At 37.0% G+C, this 9971-nt stretch overlaps 1 protein-coding gene and 1 non-coding gene across 2 annotated transcripts; one reads left to right on the top strand and one right to left on the bottom strand.

Moving 5' to 3' along the window:
• The first annotated feature begins 402 nt into the window (after positions 1-402).
• Positions 403-9454, top strand: LOC140887126 (probable NOT transcription complex subunit VIP2). Its single transcript, XM_073294182.1, has 13 exons — positions 403-534; positions 1852-1957; positions 2032-2210; positions 2454-2835; positions 5571-5780; positions 5870-5965; positions 7106-7194; positions 7272-7457; positions 7862-8287; positions 8378-8430; positions 8516-8557; positions 8750-8894; positions 9125-9454. Exons 1-13 carry the CDS (start codon positions 517-519, stop codon positions 9224-9226), a joined length of 2034 nt encoding a protein of 677 aa, XP_073150283.1. The 5' UTR covers positions 403-516; the 3' UTR covers positions 9227-9454.
• LOC140893685 (small nucleolar RNA snoR35) lies at positions 1877-1957 on the bottom strand. Its single transcript, XR_012153276.1, has one exon. It is a non-coding gene; the product is annotated as a small nucleolar RNA snoR35 (small nucleolar RNA).
• Positions 9455-9971: the final 517 nt, after the last annotated feature.

The following is a 9971-nucleotide window of genomic DNA, read 5'->3' as shown; positions in this document are numbered from 1 at the left end:
ATAAACAAAAAATGTCGACGCTGGCCGCTGGGCAAGAAGGGATACTTTGTGGATATCTATAATTTTTTATCCATATTAAATTCAAAGGTTTTAGGTGTCAGTGTTCTCGACATATTATTTTATCTTTCATTATATGCCAATTTAATTTTCTTGAACCAGTTTTTGTTGTTAATTGATTTTTTTATGTTCGATTATGCCCAGGGTCTCTAGAATTCCCAGTGTTTCATCTCTAATCTGTATTTTCATGATTATGTCTTTCTTTCTGATTCAATTTCTGAAGTTCTACACCACATTCTAGTTTTGTATGTTTTTTCTGCAATAATAGATTTTATTGCAGCTCATTATTTTTTTATGGCTGTTTCAATCATTCGCTCTCCGTTTCTTTTTTTTTTTTTTTGCCAGTGAATTAAGAGGAAACAGGCCCCAAATCACGTTTGGAAATTTTCCTTTAAAGGAAAAAGGAAAGCTGCTTCTTGCCAGGGAAAATTATCTTCATGACCCGTTGACATTCTCACAATGTCAGGTTTACCTAATGTAATGATCCTTCATCCACAACAGATATGTATTTATCGATACAGATGATAATCTTTAGAAATGTGATATTATTTGGGTTCTTTTACTTCGAACACTATAGCTGGCATCTTTGAACGTGATTACTCTGCTCCATGGTGTGTTTGCGATGCACAATTTCATTTGACCAATCTGATTTCTGTCATTTGATCAAGACTTATCAATCTAGTAAATGGCTGATCTTTATACAGTGTCAGTGATACATCTTGATGAACTGATAATGTGAATGTGCACCATGATTGATTGATGCTCTTTTTCCTTCATTGATTTTGCTATAGCATGTCTCAATATACATTAAAGTGATGACTAAAATTTGTCACCCTAAGTTTAATATGTAGTTGACGTCTAGACATTAGTACTTTTTTTTAAACCAAACAATCCATTTTCTTAACATAGTATAAAAGATTTATATCTTTTTACCAAACATTTTATTTTCTTAACATAGTATTAAAGATTTATGCTCATAAATTGTGGTTCAGAAATGTGGTGCCAACTGCAGTATGTTTATTTTGTCTGTTTGTGCAATGATAAGTCATTTTCCGGGGTGGTAATAAACTGTGGATGGGCAAGAATGAGTGATCACTTTCCCTGAAAGCATCTTGCTGAATAAAGACGTGCACGACTTGTTGATACTTTTTGTTTCCGAAACCTCTGTTTTACAGTTTACATGGATTGTATCTATTTGCTGAAAGGACCAACATATTCTGATATTACTTATGGGAGAATCTCTTGTGTTGCTTTCTGTGACATACTGGGATACACCCAAAGTATTTTGGCATATCATTTAATTTGCATGGATTTATTCCATGTTCTACGTAGGTCATTAGTTCCTGCTGTTTGTGGGATAATTCCATGTTTGTTTGGGATTTTGTGTGGTGATGGAATTATCTTTCTGCAGCATTTTTTAAGATACAGTGGTTGTACGTTGTGGGGGAATGATTTGAACTGCTTATGTTTTTTACTTATTTGCCTGAATCAAAGGATCAACTTCATGTACTGCAACTATAAAATGCATTTGGACGCTTTTGACTCTCCCAAAACCCTCTGCTATCTTGTACTTTTAGGTTTCACTGTAATCAATATGAATACTGGGAAAGTTACTTTTCCAGTTTTTAGTTAAATCATCCTCCTCCTATGCTAAAAAGTGGCTAAATACTGTACTGATCATATAAGAACTTACATTTAATGGATGAGGGTTATTTGTTACATACTATATTATATGTTGAGGTCGCACAATCATGTAGTCCAATATTTATAAATTCTTTTATTCTGTAACTGCAGACGCTGAATGGGTCAACTTCAAATCTCTCCGACGCCGCAGGACGCTCTTTTTCTCCGTCTTTCTCTGCACAGTCAGGTGGTGGCTCTCCTGTTTTTCATCATGGTGGTATGCTGTTTGCTGCAACAATAACTTCTTTATGTTCTCAAAATTCGCCTACATCAGCAAACTCTCTTTTACAGGAAATATTCAGGGATTGCACAACATTCACGGAAACTTCAATGTTCCTAACTTGTCTGGTTCACTCGGATCTCGAAATACAGTCTTGAATAACATTCCTTCGACTGGGGTGCAACAAGCTGCTGGCAACCTTTCTAGTCAACGGTTTGCTTCAAATAACCTTCCGGTCGCTCTTTCACAGGTTTGGTTTCACTTTTACATTATGCATATGCATATGATTTCTTGATGTTGAAGGATGTGAATATGGAGTTGAGAATATGCTCAAAGGAGAGAGAGTGAAAACACATTATATCGTGCAGAAAGAGAATGAAAAAGTTCTATTGGTATTTTGAACCATCTAATATGTGCCTATAAGTGTTTATATCACAAGTTATACATACACGACTTGTGGTGAACTCCTTGTTTGTTGTCTTCTGATCTACAGATTTCTCACAACAGTGTGCATGGCCATTCAGGGATTCCAAATAGAGGTGGTATAAGTGTAGTTGGCAACCAGGGGTATAGTAGCAGCACCAACGGAGTTGGAGGTTCTATCCCTGGGATTCTCCCAACCTCTACTGCAATTGGTAATCGGACTGCTGTCACAGGTCTGGGAGTGTCTCCTGCTCTGGGAAACGTAGGGCAACGGATTACAAGCTCCGTTGGGAACATAGTTGGTGGCGGAAACATGGGCAGAAATATTAGCTCAGCTGGAGGACTCTCTGTTCCTGGGCTTGCTTCTCGCCTAAATTTAAATGCTAACAGTGCTTCAGGAAATCTAAACGTGCAGGGACAAAATAGATTGATGGGTGGTGTGCTTCAGCAAGGTACTTCACAATGCATTTGCAATTCAATCATAACTCACCACTGTAACTAGTGCCTTAGTGTCTGAGATGTGCATTGGAATGCCTTTTGGATTACATCATCAGTTGCTGCTTCAATTCACTTAAAATTGTCGGAATATTTTTGAAATATTGGTTTTATGGTTTTCAATGTAACAATGTGTTATCCTAACCATTCAGTTTAAGGTAAAAGGAATTTACATGTTAAAGTCATGGTTCTAAAATTCGCTAGGCGCTAGTCGGGCGCCAGACCAGCGCCTAGGCGGGGACTAGGCGGCACTAGGCGGATTCCACGGTTTCAACTTAATAAATGAAATATTATAACTCCAAGACAATAATATCAAATTTAAAATGAGTTCAGCATTTGAAGAAAGAGCAAACACCAATTTTTTCTTCAAATATGGCATTCAAAATGTGGGCATCTTCATTCGCTTTGATTCTTCAGCCTTATAATTTGCGAGATGCTCTGGTTACTCAATCATGCAGACAATGAAAGATGAATTTTGATCTAGGGCAAGCCAACAAATCAATTTTCTTGTCGTACATCAGTTTAGGGCTTATAAAACTTAAGCCCAACAAAAAAATTACATTTCAGTTATTTTTTTGTAATTTGGGTTTTGAATTTAAAAGCCCAAATTAAAAAAAAAAATCTGAAAATCCTACCCTATCTCCGCCTAGCCCCGCCTAGGACCGCCTAGGCGCCAAGGCCGCCTAGGCCGACCGATTAGCATGTTTTCGGTGCGGCCACCCGGCGCCTAGCCCGAGTTTTCGAACACTGGTTAAAGTAAATCTAACAATTGATTATCGTGGTCTGTGACATGAATAGTAGAAGTATCATTTATTCATTGACTCACTGATTATGCTTCAGTACTGTAACATGGATTGTAGAAGTATAATTTATTCACTAACTAACAGAAAGACATCAGTATTTTGGATCGTTATTGTAACGACCCACGTCCTTCCACCGCATCCCTCCCCAGCCTATAGCATGGGCTCGGACCGCATGGTTCGACGGGCATCACACTCATGACCTCCCCACTCCTGGCAGTGGGTTTTTGCCCTCCTCAGGAATCGAACCTTGTACGCTTAAATACAAAGTTTTATTTAAGCCTGGAGGTACAAGTACTTTGTATTTAAGCCTGGAGGTACAAGGTTCGATTCCTGAGGAGGGCAAAAACCCACTGCCAGGAGTGGGGAGGTCATGAGTGCGATGCCCGTCGAACCATGCGGTCCGATCCCATGCTATTGGCTGGGGAGGGATGCGGTGGAAGGACGTGGGTCGTTACAGTTATCCTGTTTAGAGTATATTTTTAGGGTGTGTTCATTTGACTGATGTGAAAAGGTCTGTTGTCATAAATATTTAGGTTCTGCCATTTTAATTAGACGTAGTGATAAAAAATGAAGTTGTAATGAAGTGTTTGCTGGACCTTAAAAGACAGTCTTTCAATCACGTTTCTAATTTTCAGTCCTTTTTATCTTTCTTCTGTCATTTCATTTTTTTCTTACTTCCTTTTCTGCACCCTCAACAAGGTTGTATCACCTTTTCAAATCAGTACCTTACAAGTTACAACTAATGAATTTGCGGATGATCCTGTTTGTGGAGGCATATGTTGCCACAATCACTACAATTGCTGCCACTAGCCACCATCATGACCTGCAACCATGTAACTGTGCTCCATCATCCACTTGGAAACCATCATAGCCTTGAACCTCCTTTCATTTCTTCTTGGTCAGTTTCCATTGCCACTCAACCTTCAACTACAATGGTGATGGGGTGTAGATAGAGGAGGAATGGTTTCAACTGTTGTGCTGGTGAATTTTTGTGGACCAGTGGAGCTTGTGTTGCTATACTTTTACTTTTAGTAAGGGGGTATTAAGGCAAACAACATGACTTATCAAGAAGACTATACAACTTTCGACGAGTTCCCGTCTCCATAATGTGACAATTTATCAACAATCGTGTCTTCGTTGCAAGCTTGGTGAGCTACAATTGACTGAATATAAGATATAAAGTGAATAATTAGTAATCCACAAACCGAATCACCCTTTAGTAATTTAATCTTTTGGCAAGTAAAAACAGTCATTGTTGTCATGTGTAGCTCAGATGTGGCACTATGATTGAAATGTGGTGTTAGAGCTCCTATCAAGTTTAAAATATTTGAATTGTATCATTATCATCAATCATGGATTTCTACATCGCAACATGCACTTGGAGTCAGATCTGTTCCGTTTTTTGTTACCATGACTTGGAATGTGGGATAGTTGTCTTTTGTGGCTTATGTGGTTTCATGTGTGGTAGTTGGTACAACGGCCGAAACATGTTGTTTGAGCAGCTATACGGCTTAAAATATTTGAAGTGAGTGATTACCATCGGTTATATTTTTTTTTTTACAAGTTACAACAGAAATCACTCGATACTGTATAAGTATAACTAAAAGTGTCTATATTTTTACATACCTATTCGTTGCTACTAATTTTCTTGTATGCTAAAACAGCTAAAACACTACTGATTCTATAATCATTTGTTGCTATTTATTAATAATTTTACAAAGTGGAAGGATGTTATGGATACAAAAGTACGTTTGATACAAGTTTCAAGTGCATAACTTTTAAATTTTAATATACATGTTTTGAATCAATCGATCTGTTGATATTTATATTTGGTGAGAGTATAATGCTACTTGCTTAACGACTGCAGTTCTGACAGTTTGGGTGTTCAGGTTCCCCGCAGGTACTATCCATGTTAGGAAACTCCTATCCTGGTGCTGGTGGTCCCTTATCTCAAAACCTCGTTCAAGCTGTCAATAATCTAAATAGTATGGGTATTTTGAATGATGTGAATACCCATGATGGTGCCTCTTTTGATATCAATGATTTCCCTCAACTGACTAGTCGCCCTAGTTCGTCTGGAGGTCCTCAAGGACAACTTGGTAACTGAGTAGATGGATTTATTTTATGTAAAACTATTTTTTTGCTCATGTGTTTCTGCTGTAAGATGCAATATAAACCCATCTTGCAGGGTCCCTGCGGAAACAAGGTCTTGGCCCTATTGTTCAACAAAATCAAGAATTCAGCATTCAAAATGAAGATTTTCCTGCATTACCTGGATATAAAGGTGCCTATATATGTTTATGATCTTATCAAACAAGAAAAGTTAATTCATTTCATTTGTAATTGTCATCAAACAGGTAAAAAGTAAGAACAGGCAATAAGGAGAAGAAATGAAACTTTTTTATTGTTGTTGAGTCGTTGACTTGTTATTTGTCTATTGTCTATTCCACTGCAATTGGTCTTTTAAGTCATTTAGTCTTGAGGTCTCCGCTATCCTTCTTGGATTCTTCCAACTTTGGGTATGGAATACCACTACAAACTTCTAACTTGTCTTTTGGTGTTGAAGACCTTGAAATTTGTTTACCCAGGTACAAACGTGTCATGCAACATTTTTTCTTTTCACATTCTCGAAGTCGAAGTTTATGTTTTCTCTTTGCTTAAACAAAAATTGGCTTTATAAAACCACATATATGGCAATGTCTTTGTTAGAATATGTCCTGTAGAAAACTTTTGATAAGGCTTTGATTGTTGCTTGTCATTGCTGGTGTTTCTTTCTTTCTTTTTTGAAGTATTTTTTGTAATTGGGAAGCAATGTACTTCTTGTTATTTTCAAATTTAACCTTTTAGCCAATATATCCTCTGCACACATTTATGATATAATTTGTTAGATGGACTGAGTGTAATCTAAAACTCTCGCACAAATATGTCCTAAAATTTCAGCAATTCTGGCCTTTCAATTTTGTTCTACAATCAACGTTTCACATGTCGTGTTGCTATTCTGTTCATCTGCATCATTAAACTGGCCATCCTTTTCGAGCATGCATATTAACTTCTAATTTTGATGTTGTGATATCATATTTTTGGACTATCTTTCCTCGTTTTTTTGTTTATTTAATCACAATGACATTTGTGATTCTTATGCGATTCTTGTCTAATCGTAAATTGGCCATCTGAAATGGCTGTCCATTTGACAGTTATAATGGATGTCCTATTTTTATTTTCCAGATAATACAGACGGACTGAGGGGGTATCATTGTCTTTTGATACACAATGTTATGCAACTTGTTGGAAAAATGATTCTCTCTTCTAACCTGTCGGTCTTATCTACTACTGTAGCATAGAGTTTAAAACATTGGTTAGATGCCTGAAAAAACTTCTTGGTCGATTTAGCGATTTTGTTAATATGCTTTTAGATTTTACGCAGGTGGCAATGCTGATTATTCAATGGACCTTCACCAGAAAGAACAACTTCATGATAGTTCTGTAGCCATGATGCAACCTCAACATTTTTCTGTGAGAAATTTGCTAAATTGATATGTATTTGGATTAACTATCATCTTCAGTTGTCCTTAATCCATTTCAAAATGCAGATGGGGCGATCTGCAGGTTTCAATTTTGGGCCAACATTTTCATCTCATCGGCCACAGCAGCAGCAGCAACATGCTCCTGCTGCCAGCGGCACTGGTGGACCTTTTTCGAATGTGAATAACCAAGATCTACTCCATTTGCATAGTTCAGAGATGTTCCCATCATCAAATTCCAACTATCATGCGCAGGTTTGCTTGCTCACTGATTCTTAAGTTGATATTCAACCTAATAATAAGGTTAGGTTAGGTTAGGTTATTTTGCTCTAACAATGTAACTCATTTTGTATGTCTTTTTCCCAGCTTTTTTTCTTTGAAGCATGTAAATAACAAAAAAAGATTTATATGTATATCTACATGGAAATTTTGTGTGTGCCACACTTCTCAGCTTGCTGATTAAATTGTGATCTGTGACAAGTCTCTTGTCTATTAGTTTTTTATCTAAAATTTTATCAAACAATCAGAAGAATACGTGGATTGTGAGGGAGGATTTTCACAAGTTTGTAGATGACATTGTTGTCTCCTTTCTTGCTATTTTGTAACAGCTAATTTCGTGCTATAAAATGTATTATGATGTTCCATTTTACATAATCCAGAGTGGTGGACCCCAAGGCATCGGATTGAGACCTCTGAATTCTCCGAGTTCGGTGTCCGGCATAGGGTCATACGACCAACTTTTACAGCAATATCAGCAGCATCAGGGTCAATCCCAATTTCGACTTCAACAAATTCCTCCCGTTAGTCAGCAATATAGGGAACAGGGAATGAAACAAATGCAGGCTTCACAGACAGCTCCTGACCTTTATGGTTTGCATGGTTTGTTAAATGTGATAAGGATGAGTGACCCTGATTTGACGTCTCTTGCACTTGGAATTGACCTAACTACGCTAGGATTGAACTTGAATTCCACTGAAAATCTCTACAAGACGTTTGCTTCCCCATGGTCAGATGAGCCTGCCAAGGGAGATCCGGAATTCATTGTGCCACAATGCTACTATGCTAAACAACCGCCAACCCTGAGTGTGAGTTTACCCAATAGGCCAAGTTTCTGTTTCTATCTGCTTTACTTCTATCTTTTTCATGTTACTGAAATTGTTTGGGTTGGCATGCAGCTAGTGTACTTCTCAAAGTTCCAGTTAGACACATTGTTCTATATTTTTTATAGGCAAGTCTTCTTTCGATCTCCAAAATTACTCTCTTTATCAGTAACATAAATATGACATTTGTGACCTCTTATGGATCTTATGCAGTATGCCAAAGGATGAAGCCCAACTATTTGCCGCTAATGAATTGTATGTTCTATGCTATGAATATATGCCGATTTCTTGTTTGCTACTTGTTTCTTCTTCTCCTGCTTTTAATGTTGGCAATTTAATGTTGGCAATTAGCAACTCTTATTTTTTTTATTTCTGCTTTTTAATTCTTGTGGATTGAATTAACTCAGATATCATGGTTGATTCTGATTTTGCTGCACTGTTTCTCAGATATAACCGAAGCTGGTTTTACCATAGGGAGCACCGTTGTTGGTACATGAGGGTTTCTAATATAGAGCCTCTTGTGAAGACAAACACATATGAAAGGGGCTCTTATATTTGTTTTGATCCAAACACGTGGGAGACAATTCGCAAGGTTTGAGATTCTCTTCCTGTTATGATCTTCCATTTTGTCAGTTACTGAAACTTAAAGAGAAGCCTCAGCCCAAACTCGTAGGGATTTTGCAGTACTCATTTTTCAACATTGTGTACCCTCTTTGATACGGCTCAATCAATTTTTCTTCAAAATCTTTTAGTCATATATAAGTGCCAATAATAATTTTTTATTGTAGTTGAACACAAAATTGGCTGGATAAACTTTTGCAGGAAAATTTTGTTCTTCATTACGACATGTTGGAAAAGAGGCCAGCTCTGCCTTTGCCTCTACCTCTACCTCTGCCTCTACCTCTACCTCTACCTCAACATTAGCAAATACATTTGATTACAGTGTAAATCTCAGGTTCGACGTGTTTTATAGAGCAGGAGTATGGCTTTAATTTTATATTGTTTTCTGTAGTTCCTAACTATTTTCTTTGTCAAATTGAATATTTCATGGAGGATAGATCAGTTTTTGTGGATTTATTTTTTGTCATTTTTGTTCTCGTACTAAACTTTGTAACCCATTGCCCAATCAAGGTACTTTCATTAATCTCTTTGTTAGATTTAGTAACAATTCAAACCGTAGTAAATGCTACCATGTTCGTTAATTTTTGCTAAAATGGATGACCTTCCAGTTACAGATTATATGCTTCTGACATTTCTTAACTGCTTGAGTAATACCTTTTTTCTGAAAAATTCTACTTGTTACTTCATCCGGTGTGAATTGATTGAAGGTTTGCATGCTTTATACATATGTCGGCTTTGTAATGTTTTTCAGTTCACAATTTTATTTCATATTTTAAGTTTACGTTAGATTATTCTTAAATCTGTTATGGAAATATGTCAGCTTCTGCGTGTGCGCGTGTATTTGGTGAATAAACAGATCAGAGAACACTCGTAAACATTATAACTTGCGTGATCTTGGGCGTCTGTCCCTAGGACATTTTCTCTGAGAGTATGGTGTAAACTTAGAGGAATAGCTGAGTTTTGCATGATAGCAACATTAGCAAGTCCATCTACTTCTTCACGAGAGTGAGAGAGATACAAACTATCCATTCTTTGAACGTCACCATTA

This window comes from Henckelia pumila, chromosome 3 (genome assembly GCF_033568475.1).
Source record: "Henckelia pumila isolate YLH828 chromosome 3, ASM3356847v2, whole genome shotgun sequence".
Lineage (NCBI taxonomy): Eukaryota > Viridiplantae > Streptophyta > Magnoliopsida > Lamiales > Gesneriaceae > Henckelia > Henckelia pumila.
Note: the sequence above shows the minus strand (reverse complement) of the source record. Positions and strands in the feature narration are given on the sequence as shown.

Coding starts and splice junctions, on each gene's coding strand:
- LOC140887126 (XM_073294182.1), top strand. Junction 5,966..7,105: donor TGCATTACCTGGATATAAAG/GTGCCTATATAT, acceptor GATTTTACGCAG/GTGGCAATGCTGATTATTCA. Junction 8,558..8,749: donor CTATTTGCCGCTAATGAATT/GTATGTTCTATG, acceptor ACTGTTTCTCAG/ATATAACCGAAGCTGGTTTT.